The 19,163-nt window shown below is 41.1% G+C and overlaps 1 protein-coding gene across 1 annotated transcript; it reads left to right on the plus strand.

Annotated features, from left to right (window-relative positions):
* Nucleotides 1-8,630: 8,630 nt before the first annotated feature.
* tac1 (tachykinin precursor 1) lies at nt 8,631-15,093 on the plus strand. The gene is made up of 5 exons (XM_049602783.1): nt 8,631-9,088; nt 10,767-10,869; nt 10,955-10,978; nt 14,739-14,795; nt 14,918-15,093. Exons 1-5 carry the CDS (start codon nt 8,969-8,971, stop codon nt 14,962-14,964), a joined length of 351 nt encoding a protein of 116 aa, XP_049458740.1. The 5' UTR covers nt 8,631-8,968; the 3' UTR covers nt 14,965-15,093.
* The last annotated feature ends 4,070 nt before the right edge of the window (nt 15,094-19,163 follow it).

The following is a 19,163-nucleotide window of genomic DNA, read 5'->3' on the forward strand; positions in this document are numbered from 1 at the left end:
AGACGTTTGATGGGGACAAACGACTAATTAGTCTGAATGTCCCCCTGCTCCTCCAAATTAGCAACAAGTGACAGACGGCAATAAGAGTTAGACTAATTACAAAGGATGTCCCAATGATTTTACAGACGTCAGTACTGTCCTGTCAAAAAAATAAACAGCACAGAGAAACATATTGATCAGCAAACATTAAAGGGGCACTCAGCTGATATTAAATGAAGTTTTCTCATCATAATGAGTAAAACTCAGATAAAAAGTAGATATAGTGTCTCTAAGTAGAGCTGTCTCGAGTCTGAGGATCATCAGCTCAGGTTGGAGACTAAATTTACAACACAAAGTTACAAACTGTCTGCGTGACGGCATTTACAGCCCAGTCACCAGGAAAAAAGTGTTAGCATTGTACATATTTGCAAACCACGGATATGTTACATACTTATCTTTCTGAAGTGATGGATGAGCTGACTTTGTCAAGGGGAGGGGATGATGGATGGCCTGGCACCTATGCGAGACGCCTGCCAAGTTACAGACCAAGAAACAGCAAAGCTGGTTCTTTTTAGTGAGTCATTGCTGCACCTTACAACAGCTTTTTAGCCGCCAAACATGGATGTTTTTTGTTGCATTTCCAGCCGGGATAGTGCCACAAAAAGCTGTAGTTTTGCTGCATTTCCTGCTGCATTTTAGCCACAAAAAATTAGAGCCAAATCATGATGTTTTCCTAACCATACACAAGTGGTTTTGTGCCTAAATCTACCCACGTGTTAACCGCAGCGTAAAGTTTCAGTGTATCCGCCAAATGATAACATACAAATGTAACATATAGGTGTGAATGTGAGCATGAATGGTTGTCTGTCTCCATGTGTCAGACCTATGTTATTTTGGCGCCCTCTAACTGGGTTTACATCCAGGTACTGAATGGATGGATGGATGGATGGAGTTCTGATCCATGTTGGGAATTAAAGCCAGGATATCTGACCTTCTTCTGGCATTGTAATCGACCTTTGAGACCCTGAGTCAGTACTAAGTATAGAATATGTCTGAATAATGCCCATATAACAGTGTTGTAGTAGACCTACTCGAGACTGATCTTCATTTCGATACCAGTCTCAAGACCACTTTTTGAAGTAGCAGACTCAGGATTTTATTTTAAGATCAGTCAAGACCACAACTGCACAGATATTAGAAAAATACCAGCAAAAAAGGAGTAGCAAATTAAGATGGTTAAAGGGATAGTGCACCCAAAAATGAATTTCAGCCATTATCTACTCACCCTCATGCTGAGGAACGCTCTGGTGAAGTTTTAGAGTCCTCACATCCCCCACGGAGATCGGTGGGGGGAGCGGCTAGCACACCTAATGGCTGACGGCGCCCCAGAATACCGGAGTCGAGCGCTGGAAACCTGGTGGTGTAGTTGTTTCAAATGCAAAGCAATGCCAACGGGTGAGGAAAGTCTTTGCTGCTCAGACTGGCAATTGGCGATGCCTGCACTTGAGAATCTGGACATCAGTACTGACGAGACTGCTGCTCTTCAGAGACCGTGCATCACCGATCACCCTGAGCGCATATGACGTTTTTCGAAACAACTTTTTATGTCGTGGCTGCAGCACACTTGGATCACTGTGGATGAGCATGTTGAAGATAATTTGTGGATTCAGTTTTGTGTTCTTGGACATTAGTCTGGGGCGCCGTCTGCCATTAGGTGTGCTGGCTGCTCCCCCCGCCGATCTCTGGGATGTGAGGACTCTAAAACTTCACCAGAGCATTCCTCAGCATGAGGGTGAGTAGATAATGGCTGAATTTTCATTTTTGGGTGCACTATCCCTTTAAGGTGACTTCAGCTCCTTTGTGTTTGTTTGTATTTGTTTGCGCATAGAAAACCATACATAAATACATATGTTTCCATAGAAAAAGTTCACTTCTGTAATGCCTTTTGATTATTTTATCAAGACATTTCTCATGGTACCCTTAATGGTAATGTGGATCTTTCAGGTCAATGATAGGAGTGTCTATGGCTTGCATGTTCCACGTTTTGTTTTAAGTGTGTTGTGCAGTGTAGGACTTGCACTGATCTGGTCGTGGTTTTGACTCTCTCTTGCCCTACCTTAGTCCGGACCAAGCTCAACCTCCAGGGCTAAAAAATGAAGCCATTACTCAAGTTACAAAAACTGCAGTTCCTCTAATGGCCACTTGAGGCTGGCTCCAGAAGCAAGTCAATCCCCCATGGTAAAATGCCCAACTTTACAGCAGAAATAAACATGTTTATAGCCTCGTGCAAAAAATGGTTTGGGTCTCTATAGCAAATTTTAATACTGACAACTGTATGGGGGCCAAATTTTTAAATAAGTTACCCGTTTACATTTTATTAAGGCTTAAAGTAATGTGTATTGAAGGCCACTGATGCTTAATCCAGCCCTTGCTCCACCACAGCTCCACCCTCTCAACTAAATATGGCTACTTCTGGCTCCAAACAACCAAGATAGCCACGGCTAAACTACCAAACTTGAGGCCTAAGTCTACAAACCAATGGGTGACATCACAGTGGCTACATCCATTATCTTAAACAGCCTATGGTCGTGGACATGGTCTCAACCCCTGGTCTGGATATGACACTGCCATCTGAATACCTGAACTTCATATTCTGTGCATCAAACTATTTGAGAACACAGGTATGCACGAGTCACAAAAACATTTAAAAACTTAATAAATTAATAACATGTCTTCAATGCTTTTGTCTAGCTTGCTAGCAAAAGTGTATTTGTGTACTGGGGCATATTATGTAAGATAAGATCCACATTTAGTGCCATTTTTTCCCATATTTAAGCACTGTAAGCAACTAATTGTGTTGTCCTGGCAATAGCAGCACTCAATATAAAAACACTAATTCAGCTAATTTGGGAGGCACTGACAAACATGTTTCATAACCCTTATAGTGTGTCTTATTTTTGTTCTGCAGATCTTTCATATCTGAATTAGGAGCTTTTGCCTCAGCTCATATCTGTCGCTGCCATCAGGTTCTCATGCTGGAAAATTAACTGCACAAGCTCCTACTGTGAAATATCTGCTCAGCATATCATACACACTGAGAAAATGAACATGTGGTCACTCTGTTTAAATTACCAGCACATTTAGTTTGAGAAGAATGAAAAGGTTATGGTGTACTTTCTGAGTATGTTTGGATCAAGTCTCATAGAGTGGGTAAGGGTACCACATGTATCATTTTAACATCAATAAATTATAACCACATTAATTGCCAGACATTGTAATTATAGTAAAATTAATTACCTCCCTCTCTCATTTGACAATGTCTTACATTACATTACATACAAGGCAAGTATTGCAGTTCACTAATATACATGGGTTTATCATCTGTCTACATTTTTATGGAGGATCTACCTTGTGCTAATTCTGTTCATGATAGTTAATATTTCAGTTCTGTTTTCATGTAGCATCTTCTCAGCTGGTTTAATCTAAAGATAAATTGAATGTTTGGTAGGATTCCTGTTTACACCGGGGATTTTCTGATTCCAGTCACTCATGCATTAACTATTGGCACCGCGTTGCTTTGACTCAGACGTCTCTTCCAACAAATGATCCGCTCTGGATTCATTCCATGCACAAAATCAACTTATGCTCTAATATATTCATGCATCTTAGAGTCCCATTTGCTGCTGGATGCCTTATCAAAGTGAGAGGAGCGTCCACAGTGACCAGCAACGCAATCCATCTGATTGTGTTACCTCTGCAGAGATAACAGCAGCAAACACCTCTCAGTCTCCCTGGACTGATGTCCTGTTTGAGCGCATGATGGGCATATCTGTTTATCAGTGTACCCCAACTTCGACGGCACCCTGCTGTCTTTCTCAATCCTCCCCCTCCGTGGTAACTCCCTCCCATGGCTCCAACAGCTCCATCACCTCTCTCTCTCTCTCTCTCTCTCTCTCTCCAGCTTTCTCTCCTCACCTCCCCCTTCCGTCTGTTAATTGGATGAGCTGTCACAGTTGTGAGGATGATCAAATTCTAGTCCGCAGTGGCTGTGACCACAGAGACCCTGCTGGTAGAGATAAGTAATGGATATTAGTGTAAACCTATACGCAGTCACTTCACCTGCACGGGAGGTTCGACAGGACTTCGTCACTTCACGTGTCCCACCGTCAGCCATGATGGAAATTTAAAAAATAAATCTAATCATGTGCATGGTTTGAACTCAAAGCTCTAAACTCTCAGAAATAATAACAAAATGTACAGAATACTAAGGTCAAATAGGGCCAAAGCATCCTTCAGAAAACACTCGTGTTAATGTGAATAAATATTTGCATCTTGGATCGAATGAACAAACAGATGATAACACTTTCCATTCCCAGCCCCAGGGAAAACATTTGCATTCGCCAATAACACATGGGTAAATAAAATGAACATATTGTTGATGGAATAAAGGCACTTGGGCAAATCAAGCACTCGTTGAGGTGTGTGGACATTGAACTATGTGTGGCGGTGTAGTCGTCTATTCATCCTGAACATCCTACTCCTTTAAAGAATAGCTTTTCTAATGGAAATCAGTGTTACCATCAGGCCACACGACCTTCTCCTTTCCATTCAGGCTTTGATATGAGAGGTTTGTAAAGGTACAGTTTCTTCTTTGAGCTGTAAAATAATAAAACATATGATGATATATGGGTGTAAGACATAGCCAAAATCAATATAAAGACAATACAATTACAATGAATTAACAAAATAAAATATATCAACACAGCGTACCCAGAAATTTGTGATAGGGGCGGCCAGATGGAGCCACTGAAAGTCTTGGGGTGGAACACCAAATCCAATCACCATAACTCAGTGCCAGGCATTCTCTTTTGATGTTAGTATATAAGCTAGTTGAAAACTATGTCAGTACGAAGACATAAGGAATCATACTGATATACTTTCTGTTAATGATACTAATTATCTGATGTGCACATAGATAGATTAATACTTGTACAGTTAATACTTAAGCCCTGTTTCCACCAAACATTTTCGGTATAGTACCTTTGGAACCAAAAGTAACCCTTCAGACATGGTACCTAGACCCTAGCGTTTCCAAACAGTGCTCTTTCATGTGGGCGGAGTTGTTGTCACTCACTGCTCCGTCCAGCACTCACTGTATTTGCTCATTATCAGTAGACTCACAAGTCAGTCTTTAGACGCTTTGCTTAACTAAAGACTGATGTCTTTCTCCCTGATTTTGTGTTTAGATGGGCGGATACAATTTCAGAGTTTAAAAAAACTCCCTACGTTGCAGAACCAATAGTAAATCTGCAGGGCGGTCCTTCGGTGGCTCGCTGAACTCTTGTGCTTGTAAACTTAGTCCCACTAGAAACACGTAGCGGTACAAAATGGCTCAGCCGTGCTCGCAGAAAACGCCGTCAAAGTTAGTGGGTGTTTGTCGTGTTTGCTGCGACACATTCTCGCCAACTAAAAGAAACAAACATAATCTTTTACAAGGCCATGACTCATCCGTCCGGCCGGACTATAGAGGCAATCGCCATGTTGTTTACAAATACTTCTGGGTAGAAAACCAGCAGAGCTTTTACATATATATATATATATATATATATATATATATGTATGTATAGTTTTTTTCACATCACTGTATCACCGTTTAGACTAATGCAATGTTTGTAAAGTCTATAAACACAATGATTGAACAAACATTACTATTTCTGTGTGCACGTTTAGCTGGGCTAACCGTTAGCTGTTAGCCCTGTTAGCCGTTAGCGGTGTCTGTAATAGGTAATAACTCATTAAACGGTCCGTGAAAAAAAATATTTTTCCAGCGGATATCTTAGTTACAACATGATTGAGCTAGCAAAGCAGTTTTGTGTTGCTATGTGTGGTATTTATTACGGGTGTAACGATACTTCGATCCACATTGATACATCGATTCATTGATTAACGATCCGATTATATCAATGCAAAATGAAAACATCAATCCATATCGTCAGCTTAAAGATACACATTTATTTTGAAATTCACATAGCACATCTGTGTCACCATTTCTGGGCAAGCGCGCCTCCACTCAAACAACAAACAGAGCTCAGAAATAAAATGGTCAAATCATATTCTAGTTGTTTTTGTGAGTTGATGTAAATGATTGTGTTTGATGGGCATATGATATCGCGTCATATCAATCGCAGGCTCCTGAATCGAATCGAATCAAAATCGTATCGTGACAGACTTTGTGATATTGGCAAGCATCGTATCGTCATCCAAACAAATCAATATAATATCGTATCGTAATGAAGCTGGTGATTTACACCCCTAGTATTTATTCAGTTTTGGGAAATCACGATGTCTAGAAAGCATCAGCGGCTGCAGCTGACAGGGACAGCTAACAGCAGCAGCAAAGCTAACATCAGGACGTCATCTGTTAAAAGCCTCCCGTTGTCGGATACGACATGAAACTACTCCAGTTAGCTCAATCATGTTGTAACTAAGACATCTGCTGGAAAAAATATTTTCTTCACGGATGAGCACACGTTTGATAAAGTGGAGTTAAATCTCTCGGCATCCATTTTCAAGCTCTCTATGTGTTTGTTTCCTTCCGGACGAGAAAAGGGGGAGCGCACATTTCCAAGAAGGCGTGTCCTTTTCAAAAATGCAAGTTGCTTTGTTGCCGGCCGTTTTCGCCGGTGTGTAAAACACATTTTAGAAAGGAGTGTCCCCAGACTATCAGAAGGCGGAGATCTCTGATTGTCTGGTGGCGAGACTACATTATCAGTGACACAGATGGAAATCTGCACTTCGTTTATCATCCACAGAACGAGGCTGCACACCGACATTTTCAGTACAAAATAGAACAGGCTGCAGTGAGAGTCTCTCTCCATGGGATATTTAAAAATAGCAGGTTTGTCATTTAGTCCTTCTCAGGCAAGCTCAGGGGTTTAGTGTTGCTGTAGCTCGACGCTCCATGAGGCTTTTTTTTCTCCTAGCGAGGATTACAATATATGCTGTCCTGGTCGAAATTAATATATATAAACACCTGATCCACTCATCACTAAAAGTGTATGTCATATAAAACTAAAGTAATGGTCAAAGTTGTCACAGTAAAATTTAAGGTGTGTTGGATTCATGTCGTGACCTCATACATTGATAACATTACAGGTTAATGTACCACCTTAACAGTTGCCGGCAGTCCAGTATAATGAATGAAGTTATTTTTTCTCAGACTCCAGCTGCTGTGAGAGGCAGCAAAACATCCTTTCATTTTATAGTTACAGTTTACCAATAAAACTCTCCACAGTATGAACAGTGGTTACATGAGCCTCAAAACCAGACACAACTCAGCCCTGAGCAAAGTGACCGTCCTCTACTGACCAATCAGACTGCAGTGTTCACAGCTCCACCTTTTAGTACCACATCTGTGTGCTAGGTACCCCAACAGAGGGGGGACCAAACGTGGGGACGATACGGAACAGTGCATTGGTACCTTCCACAACTTTTCACAGTGGAAACAGAAAAAAAGGGCGTACCAAACTGAAGTGAACTGCACTGCTCAGTGGAAACAGGGCTTTTGAGTTTCACAGCAATCCTTTTTTTAATGTGTTATGTATTTATGCAGGTGAGGTGATTCATTGTTCTTCAAATAGGCTGGTTGTCCTTTTCAGTGATTGTAAGGAAGAAAACATTTACTGGGAACAGGTCTTCTCAAGTTAAGGGGACATTCGTGGGTACTCATGTTGAGGTAAGAGTTCAAGGGACCCCTTTGAAAATGGCCATGCCAGTTTTTACCTCATGACAATGTAACCTAACTTTGGAGCATTATTTGGCCTGCTTCTTGGCAAGCTATGCCGACATGGTTGGCACCAACGGATGCCTTAGGTTGTCTAGTTTCACCAGATACAACCAAACAGTTAACCTGTCACAGCCTTATTTTGGTGTGGGGGCGGTGGGGGGGGGGGGGGGGGGGGTGGCGTAATGTATCAGGGGGGCCATGGCCCTTTCTTGGGGCCGCCACTGACATCAATGCAATTAGGAGTAAAAACTATGTGAAACCAAGTGCGTCATCATACCCTTACGTGATTACGTGAGTGAAGTTTTCCGCTCCACATATGGTCATATCTGCTTTTGAGATGTTGATAAAACAAGAAAATACAGTTTCCTCTAAACTGTCATGTGATCACAGACACATTTGTGCATGAAAGGTGAAATATACTCGACAATAAGTGAGTTTTATCCAAAATATCATATAGAAGTGACAGAATTTTACATGTAGATTGTGCGTATTTAGAGCTGCGACTTTTACTCTGTTATAGATGAGATAAAATGAATCGTGATCACAACACTGAGCTCCTCCACTCTCCTTAAGGCGTATAAAATCTTATGATAACTCACATAAGGCCCGTTTATCATGATGATACTGCACAGAGCTTTATGATGCGATAAATTATTAGGCCATTACTAAATTAGTGCGGAGAAGTAGCAGGTTATGATGTCACGATCTGAGCATTAATCATGAATTCAGGTCACATTTAGACTTGGTTAAACATGGGGAATGTCCAGTGACGCACACAGCTGGTGATGTCAAAGGGCGTCTGACTGGTAACTGTAACGACACAGAAATATTACTGTATTCGTGACTGAGCGCGAGTAATCCCACTACTGCAATGGCTGCTATATAGGAGCGCGTGCAAGGCTCTCTCTGGACAGGAGGACGCACGAGACCGAAGAAGCTGCTGCAGAGGCTGAGCGCACAGAGAGCATTGGAGACAGTGGCGGGATCCCCGGCACTGCGCTGTTTTACGCACGCACTTACGCACGCACTATGGACTACTGTTGATCTCTGAGGAAAGAAGCAGTGCGCGCACAGAACTGCTGCAGCTCGTGCCTCCAAGCTTACTCATTTAGTTTTTATTTTGTTTTCAAGTTGAGTATCAGAGGTTGTTTTAACAGAACAGTGAGTCCAACTTATACTGTCGGGAAAAGAAACAGGTGCGTCATGATGAAGTTGCTGCTTTTACCTGTTTTAATGGCTTTTTTCGCCGTTTCTCAAGTTTTTTGTGAGGAAAACGACCCAAAAGAAGAGGCGGACTACTGGACGAGCAGTAACCAAATCCAGGTACCCTGAAGTATTTATATTTATACCGTAATTATAAAAAAAAAAATAAATAAATAAATCAGAAATATTTTAGGTAGAATTTCATCTGGAATAAAGTTTTATAAACCTGCACATACTGTAAGTTTGTTTAACCCAAATATTAAAGTTAATAGCTGGATAAATCTGGATGTTTAGCTTTTGGTTTTACTCAGATATGTCACTTTATTAAGGTAAATTTAATTCCACTATCACTAGAACCCACATAATAACCGCTGTGTATTACAGTTGAGCATTAATAATGACATAAGCATGTTTTTAGACTTTATTTTTAAAGATGTGGCCATTTTTACGCACTTCTTGCGCTCTCCAAATCCATGATTTTGAGAAGAATCTAGATTAATTATTAGCCTACTAATTAGACTTAAAGACTAGGGTACTAACATGGGCTGCATCTTTGCATGAAATGTGCAATAGAAAGTTATTAAAGTTGTCAGCACTTTGCCATCCCGGCAGTTCTCTGACTAAAAAATGAACCAGTTCAAGCTTCATTTCCGAAAACTAGAAACAGACTCCATCAGACTCCATCTGCTCTCACTGCAGACATCATACATTCTCCTTACATTAATGTGAGATACACAGGATACACCAGATGCTAATTAATTTGTAAGCTATAAATTAAATTGTTTATACTTGATTATAGAAAATGATGCACCAGCTGATTTGCATCAGGTGAAACAATCTTAAAGAGAATACTTTAAGCCTCAGTAACAGCCATCATGATGATGGAGACGGCTGCAGTGCCCAGAGCAGCCAACCAACAGGAAATTAAATAAACCCTTAAGTGCACAGTATAGAAGGAGCTGAAGCCCGAACAATCTCCATTGACATGAAACGCACGTCCTGTGTTTGACATTGCAAGTTGGAAAAGCGCCAAGCGGCTCCATCAGTAGCCTAAACTGTAGGCTGGGGCCATTCTGCAGATGAACGAGCCCGCAATAAATCATTACAACTTAATGTGCGAGACATTAGTGGCCCCCAGGTCCATATCTCAGTCAGACTAATGCATCCTGTGGAAATATATCCTGGGATGGAGATAGAAACACTTAATGAAAGTTCAAAATTCAAGCCTTACATGGATTATTACTCTGTGTAGCTTATGTGTGCAGCAAGGGCGCAGCTTTTGTTTCAGCAGTGGGGGGACATTTATAAGACGGAGGGTTTAGGGTCCTCTTTTTGGAAATTTTGAGCATCAAGCACTTAATTTCCTGCATTGTGGTGAATTTGGTGGTGAGTATTTTTGCTTCACTTTGCCTTTAATGCATCTATTTATGGTGAAAATGTCTTTAAATGTGTCAGAATAAAAGTCCTCTTGACAAATGCACATGTTCTAAATACTGAGGGGGACATATCCCCCACATTCCCCCTGAAATCTATGCCTGTGTGGGGGGGCTGATGAGGTGTGGGGGGTGCAATTATACTCTTACATAACAGACAAAAAAAGTCACATTAAGATGCATTCAACAGCTACAATTTGGTGACGTACATTTAATGATTTCTAACTCTGATCAGATAAAAAATACGTTTTCATTTTGGTGGTAAATGACGTTAGGTACAGGAACTGCACTATAATACTCCTCACCAGTCTGGTTCTCCACACTCCAGCCTGATGAACACTTAGGAAGATTTTTTCCTCCCTCAGGATGGCTGGCTTTCCAACGACCCATTCAGAGAAATCCTCCTGAGGATGACAAGAAAGCCGCGGCCGCACCAGTTCATCGGTCTGATGGGGAAACGCTCCATGGGTAAGAGCTCGTTCTGCATATAATACAGACTTAGTTTTCATCTGTGGTCTGGTTTTTAAACTTGATTCTCTCTTTGCCCCCACAGCAAATGCACAGATCACCCGCAAAAGTAAGTATGATATCAGATTTTTCCTCCAAGATCAGTGAGAGTAGGGTTCTCCTTAATCCATCAGATAAACTGAAGGACTTTATGGGTTCAGAAAGTACTACTGTGCAGGAGCTTTGCCAGAATTTTAGAGATACTGAGGCCATGAGGAGGAGGAGCTCCCACCCCTCTCACCTCCCAGACACTAAAAATCTAATCTGTAAAATGTTCTCTTAGAAAAATATTTAGCTGTTAATGTATGTTTTCTATAAGTTTCATTCATAAAAGTAAAATTCAGAATGCTCTCTCAAGCCCACACTTTTAATTGCCCTGAAAGTGATCACATTTAAACATATAAGGTCTAAAAATAACTCGAAACAGCCTGAGAAATACCCTCTGTGTGTATGTTTTTAAATGGAAAATGTAACACCCCTCTCCATTTGCAAAAACCCCCAATTTTGGGGAGAGATTAAAGACAACACAAGGCCAGAGTTCTCAGTGGGTTTTATTTCAATACTGGGAGGGACATATATGAAACAAAGGGTTGGGAGGGGGGTACTCTAAAAGATAATGTTAAGCATCAAACACTTAATTTTCTGCATTCTGGTGAATTTAAATGCAGTTATTTCCACCTTTTTTTTTGCATCAATTTATGGTTAAAATGTCATTAATTTAGTCAAAATGAAAGTCTAGGGGGACAAATGCACATGTTTTATATTCTGAGGGGGAAATGTCCCCTGCTTCCCCCCCGAAAATCTAAGCCTATGGCCCCTGCTACTGTGTCTTGTGCTTAAAATAACCCCATTGAAACCCTCTGAGTCTAAAATGCTTCATAATACTGAAACAATAAGGTTCAGAATCCTGTTGCCTACGAGAGAAGCCATATTTGTCAAAATCAGATGAGTTTGTGGGTTTCCTGTATTTGACTGGAGCCAGCAGGTGTTTCAAGGGATACATGCATTTATTCAGACATGAACTCACCCCCACTAAAAGTGGAAAGGGTGAGTCATTTGGTTTCAGATGTGGAGTTCCAGCGAGCCCGCACAGTGACAACACGCTGGGAGAAAGCAAATCGTTTCACATTTCGCCCACAACATTACAAACTGAGTTTATTACGTATATTTATGTCAGTGATTCTGAAAAACAATTTCAGAGAGTTTAATTAATGGGCCACAGATGATTGCTTTTGCTTTTCTTTTGAATGCCGGACCACATTAATTTGTCAGTGAGGAGGGAAGGTGGTCCTGAGCAGACGTCTGTGTGTGACAAAGAGGAAGGAGATAAAGAGTGCACAGGAAAAAGAAATGAGGAGGAAGGGATTTTCTCTTTTCTCTGTCAGGGTTTTTTTTGGTCTAAATTAGTCACCCACTCAGTGAGCAACACTGTGCAGCATAAGTAAGTATACATCTAATGTATTCCTCTTATGCAAGCATGACTGTATGTCACTCATGATTAGGGAGAGGGAGAGAGCCGGGATCAATGCCCCAAGGACATCTGAGAGTTAAATTGGATTGTTTACGCTTGTGATGGATGGAGGGGTTATAACGAGGATGCCTTCCACTCTTCCACTCTTACACTGTTGTCTTAAACAAAACACGACGGGCAAAGACTGAGACAGGGCAGGAAAATAGATTCAGCCAACTTAAGGTTCAGCTCTGAGCGACAAGGGCATATTTTTATATATCTGCCATGAGCTCCCATCAGTCTAATGCAAATATTGATGTTTGTGATGTGAGATATTCCCACAGGGTTCCTATAGTTTTATAACACCCCAATCCAATACACCCCCCCGCCCCCTCCTCATGATCATATTACAGTCCATTACTGTGATCGACAAAGGCCTCAGTCAGCCAGCGATACAACTGTCCGTCACATTTACACTGCTGCAAGCCCAACAGGACCGAGTGTCTCAGAGCTCAGTTTGGTCTCACTGATCTGAATTTAAAGTAAAATACTCAGAGTCCACGTGTTGCAAACAAAGACGTAGCTTCAAGTGAGGGCAACAAGGTCATGGCCACACTGTCAAGGAATCCTGAGGACGACTTTATATTCTACAGTTAAACACTAAACACACATCCGGGAGCTCAAAAAAGCCACAAAAAAATAAAATAAAATGTCAGGAGCTGCAAAACATGTTTTTAGCCTTATAATAAAGATAACACAGCCTATTAAGTCTAAATTAGCCTATAAACACTGCTAATCGGTCTGATATAGCATTGATTAATATGTTTTACCACAAGGTGGCGCCCCTTCAGCGGGCTATTTATGATTGTTTAGTATTTTAATTTGGCAGTGTAGATGGTGGAGGCAAACTCATCCGTCCAGGCACTATTAAATTCTCTATTTTCATCCACAGCTTTTCCTCGACTAGGCACTGCTGCTGAGGTTCGTAAAAATTTAGAGGACAAGGCACTAGGCCAGAGACATATGACGCACGTTTTAGTCGCCAAAATGTTTAAATATTTTTTTCAGTGTGTAGAATGTAAGAATCGCTTTAGCCGAACGACAATGATAAATACTAATTAAAATGTTAAAGGAACAGTGTGTAAGATTCAGGGGGATTTAGTGACATCTAGTGGCGAGGATTGCAAATTGCAACCAGCTGAAACTTCACCTGGTTAGAATTCCTTCAGTGTTGATTTTTCCGAGGTCTCTTCCTCTCCAGAACAAACAGACCAGTGTTTCTCCGATGCTGTTTGGCATGTCAGACAGGGGTCGCTAGCCCAGCACCTCCTCATGTGTGCTTACCTTTGTTCTCTGATAACTTCAGATCCAGACATTTGGGAGGTTTTTACTGTGAGCCGAATTATCTGCAGAGGTCTCTTCCTCTCCAAAACAAACGGAGCAGGTGATTTAAACCTGTAAAAACACTCAATAAAGCAGTTTCACGTTAGATATCAGTGTTTTAACGATGTTCGTAGACAAGGACCCGCTTCCTGTGTCAATATAAAGAGCTCATTATAAAGTAAAGAAAACACAATGATTTGTTCTTTTGAATGTGATTGATTTTGAGTGATTATACACCAAATAAAAGATTCAGTTTCTGCCAATTACCCCCTCTTTAATCCTACACACTGGACCTTTAAATATGAGCCATTAATAATTTCCATATAATTTTTTGCAAAACCACGGGAGAGGGACGAAAGAGCTGCATGTGGCGCAGAGCTGCAAGCTGCCGATCTGCTTCCTAATGGGACCCAAGATTAATCTGAGGGGCCGCAAGATGTTTAACAGGGTGTGGGAGCAGAAAAACATTCATCCTAGATGCAATTAGGTTTATTATTTATTGAATACATTTTTTTCCATCTCTTCGGGCCTTATCAGTCTGTAGTGGAATAATTACATGTTGGTTAGAGTGGTCACAACCTGCAGATACACAATACACACTGAGATTTTAATGACTCACAAGCCAACTGAAGTTAATGAGCAAATAAAATCTGTTTGTTTTTGAAGATATTAAATTAAAATCCCCCAGAATTACACCCTTGATGTAACAAAACTCTTAGACCAATATGTGGGGAGATAAAAATTTACAAAAAATAAGACTTTTAGATGAATCAATACAATGAGATGTAAATAGAAAAAATAATATGAATGATCAAAAACTTTAGCAGATTTCTTTACGGTATCTTTTTTGTGAGTGGGTTTTGAACATTTGTGTTCAGTGATTCTAAAATTCTGGTTACGACTGCGGTTGCAGTCAGCTTTAAGACATTTTCCTGTAACGTTACAAGACAAAATTGTGTGAGAGGATTGTTTTAAATGAAAATATCTTCCTTTGAAGGGCATAAAGTCAACTCTTTTGTTGGACTGATGGGAAAAAGGAGCCAAGAGGAGCCAGGTGAGTCAAATTCGAGTTCATTCTACTTATATCTGAAGCCACATCTCACACTTCTTCCTTAAGAAATAAAAGGATAAAGGGCAAAATATGTGCCAAAGCTAACAAGTGTTCTCCCTCTGCAGAGTCCTATGACTGGAGCACAATACAGATGTACGACAGGCGCCGCTAAACCGTCACCTCTTCACCTGCCTGCACCTCATCTAGCCATTCCTCATCCACGGGAGGGGTACCAGACGCTGGTTTTGTTTTCTCCAAACTGTGTATAGCTGTTAGTCGAATAAAAATGATTCTGTTTCCACATTGTAGTGACGTAGCAGTGCTGTACCTGTGCCAGTTTCATTTGTCCCAGCAGAAGGTAGATGGGGGCGAGACGAGGGGACACGGTGTCATTATCAATGTTAGTGGATTCTGTGAGCAATTTTTGACCATCTGCCATGCTACAAAGACTAAATGTTGTTGTGGACCATCAAAGCAAGGCTATGCCCAAGGGCATGCTGAAAATTGCACTGCCAAAGTCACTGTCTAGTGCCTCATGATTGTTTAATTGCAACTGATTGTTCTATAAATACAACACACTGGGACGGGGTCTCATCTTGGCTTTCGAGTGACTTTTAGAAGAGCTGTCATGTTCTCCACCTGGACGTGTGGTGTGATAGGACACGATACCTGTGTGTTATAGTGGTTTCACAAATATTAAAATTATTTTCTTTACTGGTTCAAACTCGGCCTGCAAGTTGTGAATTCCTTCTGCTAAAACTGCCGCACAGAGGTGGAGTGAGGGCGCACTCTGGTGGACGACAGAGGCACTACATGAGGCACACATTTCCCTGCCAAGAGGTGAATTTATTTTTGCAGCAATTAGTATGAAACAGAGACAATATATGAGTAGAAAACAAATCAGACAGATAATGGTAATGTTAGGAGGTGGGAAGAATCACAGAAATAAAAATATAATGAATGCAGCCTTGCAATAAACTCTATTGAAAACTATGACACTTAGGTTTAATTTTTCCTCAGTGTCAGATTAGCTGTAGCATAATCTTGTAATGGTAACTAAACTGTACTTCTTCACATTATAGTCTAAAGCTTGACAATACTACCCTCACTTCAGCATTATACAACGCACACACTCGCAATAAATGTGTTTGCATAGCCAGTCCAAGATCCAATGGGAAAACAGCAGAGCAAGTGTCAAACTGTGTAAGAAGCCACTGACAATGCTCACATATGACACCTCTACCCATGACACATACAGTGTAATGTAATAGTCAGCAAGCATCAGCCTATTTGGTGTTAGCAGCTTTAAATAATCCATTTAACCTATTAAAATATATCTATCATCACGTCTATGATCATTTATGCAGCTACAGTGTCTACGACTCAGACGGTAACCTTAAATCCAGTTAGTGCTTTTGACTGACATATGAGGTCGGTTATTTTTGTATTCAAGACGACAATACAGTAGCTCATGATCACTTTTGTGCCCTTGACAAAAATAAAATAATTCTTGACACAACAGAAAAGCCAGGACAGCGTGTTACCTCACTTTGGGATGCTAGAGCTCCTCGAGGCAGCTTTTACAGCTTCACCGCAGCTGCTCACACATCTGCTGCGACTATATATCATAAAGCACCCAAAACATGACGAGGTGTTAACGGTGATGGATCGCCCATCTCGAGCAACTTTCAAGTCTGAGCGTTCATTTTCATTTCTTAGACTAATGGTTTGAACAGAAACCAGTGGCTGCCTGGAAGGTAGGAAATAAAAGCTGTGATTAATTGTCAGCTTTGGAAAATGGTCGACAATAAAAAAAAACTTAATTTGCAGTACAACTTAAACACAAGTAGGTCCTTTGAATGCAGTGATGATATAAACCTGACACACCAGTCTCATCCTAACTTAATCTGATCTTTGTCAGACTTTGATGGAGTTTGTCAGATAAAAGCTTTCATGTTGCACATGACTGTTTTGGCATCCAGTGTTTGGTAGTTGCATGGCCATAATTAAGAGTACACTCGGAATCTGAACAGGATTAAGAGCAGTATCAGTGGCTGTGTTTCTCTTTAAGCAGAGGTCCACTGTGCAAGCCTGTGGCCTCTTGACCTCTCCTGATACATTTACTTTTCATTATCTGGATTTAATGCAGTCTTAGGCGTGTGCATGTAAATTAAAAACATAAATAAAATTACTGTAATTCCCCAAACAGCAGAGGGATCAGAGGCATGTTGAATCTAAAGCCACATTTTTACACAACATAAAGGTGGCTCTGTTTTAATCTGGATACATCGCCATGGCAATTAATGCTGCATGGCTAACGAGTTTCGACTTTCAATCAGATAAAAAGTGCCTCTCACAGCTCCTTGAGTATCGTCACTCTACAGTCAGTGTGTATTTACAAGTGATACAGATTCTCAGCTGAGGGAAAACATTATGAAAGCACTTTATCCAAATTGCTGAGTCATGATGTTACATCAGTGCCACCGAATGAAGACATGCAATTACAGCAGCGCTAACTATAGCATTGTTTTGTTTGTTTGTTTGCTGAGAGAACCTACAGTTTACATGTGATGCAGAATATCTGAGCAATGCTGTTTTAATGTATTCACAATGTTCTTGCTCTCAATGAACTGCTGAGTATGTTTGTAGTGTTCTCTTTGTTCTCTGTTCACTATTTTACAGTTTTTATCATTTGCTTAAACACAAAGTGTCTGGCCTAAATGACACGTTTTGTTTGCAAAATGCTCAAACACTCACAAAATATTGCCAGAAATGTTCCCAGAATGGTCTCTACTCTTCTTACATGCCTCTTTGATCCATGCTTGCAGATAGCATCACCAAGGTGCAGGATTGCTGGTTGAAAAGTTTCATTCAGGTGCATTAGATTCATAATTATACAAGTAGTATATATTGGCTGTGAAAAAATGTTTTCCTTTTGTTTAACACAGTTGATCCAATAGAGTTTTGGGTCCTTCTGTAAGATATGTCATATCTGTTTGGAACAAGGGCGGGAAAAATGTGTGAACCCGATTAAAAACTTGACACAGTTCTGCTGTGCTAAGAAGGTGATGATGAAGATTAAGGCCCGATCCCATTTCTACCCCTTAAATCTTCCACTTGGTATTGAGTGCCCTCGTTTGCGAGATAACCCTCGATGAGGGAAGTGAGAAATATTAGGGTAGAGATCTTTCCCTGAGAAATGAGACACCACTTCATGCAAATCAGCATGGCCGACGTGCAGGCATACGTCACGCGTTGTGGCGTGTGCTATGTTTATTCTTCTCCGTCTGATGAATCAACGGAGAAGAAATGCTGAAAACAGGAGGCGCCTACGACGTCTTCTAGTTCTGATCGATTTTCAACCGAGTTGCTGATGAGTTTACGCTAGTCCAACCATCTGTTGTTTGTAGCCTACATTCCGATCGTACAGTAACAAATTGTTTTCCAAAACTTGCCGACATTGCTGACTTCGCAAAGTGTTTCATCTTCCACTTCGCTGTAAGTGTGGGTCAGGGCTCCCTTGGAATCTTAACTACCCCAGTTCTGTTTTGGGACACCACTAGCACAACCAAGTGCAAGAGGGTATTTCTAGGGGAAGTGTGGGTATTGGGACAGGCCCTAAGCTTCATGTCGTGAAGGGTGTCTTTGTTGTCAAGAAAAACTGTATTGGACATTAACTCGTATATGAAATGCTGTGTAATTCCATCAAACCGTACTATAACGTTACCACTTTGCATTATGTTTGGTAGACTGCAAAACACGGACTGGAAGCTGTTTTAGTCTACTGGTATTTATCACAGATATTATTTAATTGATAACACTCCTTTCACCTTCCTTTGGCCATTTGTTTGAGGAGAGATATTCACACATCCAACTGTCTCAGATGCAGGTGTGTTGGAAAATATCACTTGAGTCATTAAACAGTATAGAACAGTCCTGACGAAGGTTCAGGAGGACTGAAACCGTCCATCCATCTTCTAACTGCTTCATTCTCTTGAGGGTCGTGGGGGGGCTGGAGCCTATCCCAGCTGACACTGGGCGAGAGGCTGGGCACACCATGGACAGGTCACCAGACTATCACAGGGCTGACACATAGAGACAGACAACCATTCACACTCACATTCACACCTACGGACAATTTAGAGTCACCAATTAACCTGCATGTCTTTGGACTGTGGGAGGAAGCTGGAGTACCTGGAGAAAACCCACACTGACACGGGGAGAACATGCAAACTCCGCACAGAAGGGCTCCCACACCCGGGATCGAACCGGGAACCCTCTTGCTGTGAGGCGACAGTGCTAACCACCACACCACCGTGCCGCCCAAGGACTGAAACGTTACTAATAAATTGTGGAGCTGAGCAAAGATTT

Source organism: Epinephelus fuscoguttatus, linkage group LG17 (genome assembly GCF_011397635.1).
Source record: "Epinephelus fuscoguttatus linkage group LG17, E.fuscoguttatus.final_Chr_v1".
Taxonomy (NCBI): Eukaryota; Metazoa; Chordata; class Actinopteri; order Perciformes; family Serranidae; genus Epinephelus; species Epinephelus fuscoguttatus.

Coding starts and splice junctions, on each gene's coding strand:
- tac1 (XM_049602783.1), top strand. CDS start 8,969: ATGATGAAGTTGCTGCTTTTACCTGTTTTAATGGCTTTTTTCGCCGTT. Junction 9,089..10,766: donor CGAGCAGTAACCAAATCCAG/GTACCCTGAAGT, acceptor TTCCTCCCTCAG/GATGGCTGGCTTTCCAACGA. Junction 10,979..14,738: donor TGCACAGATCACCCGCAAAA/GTAAGTATGATA, acceptor CTTCCTTTGAAG/GGCATAAAGTCAACTCTTTT.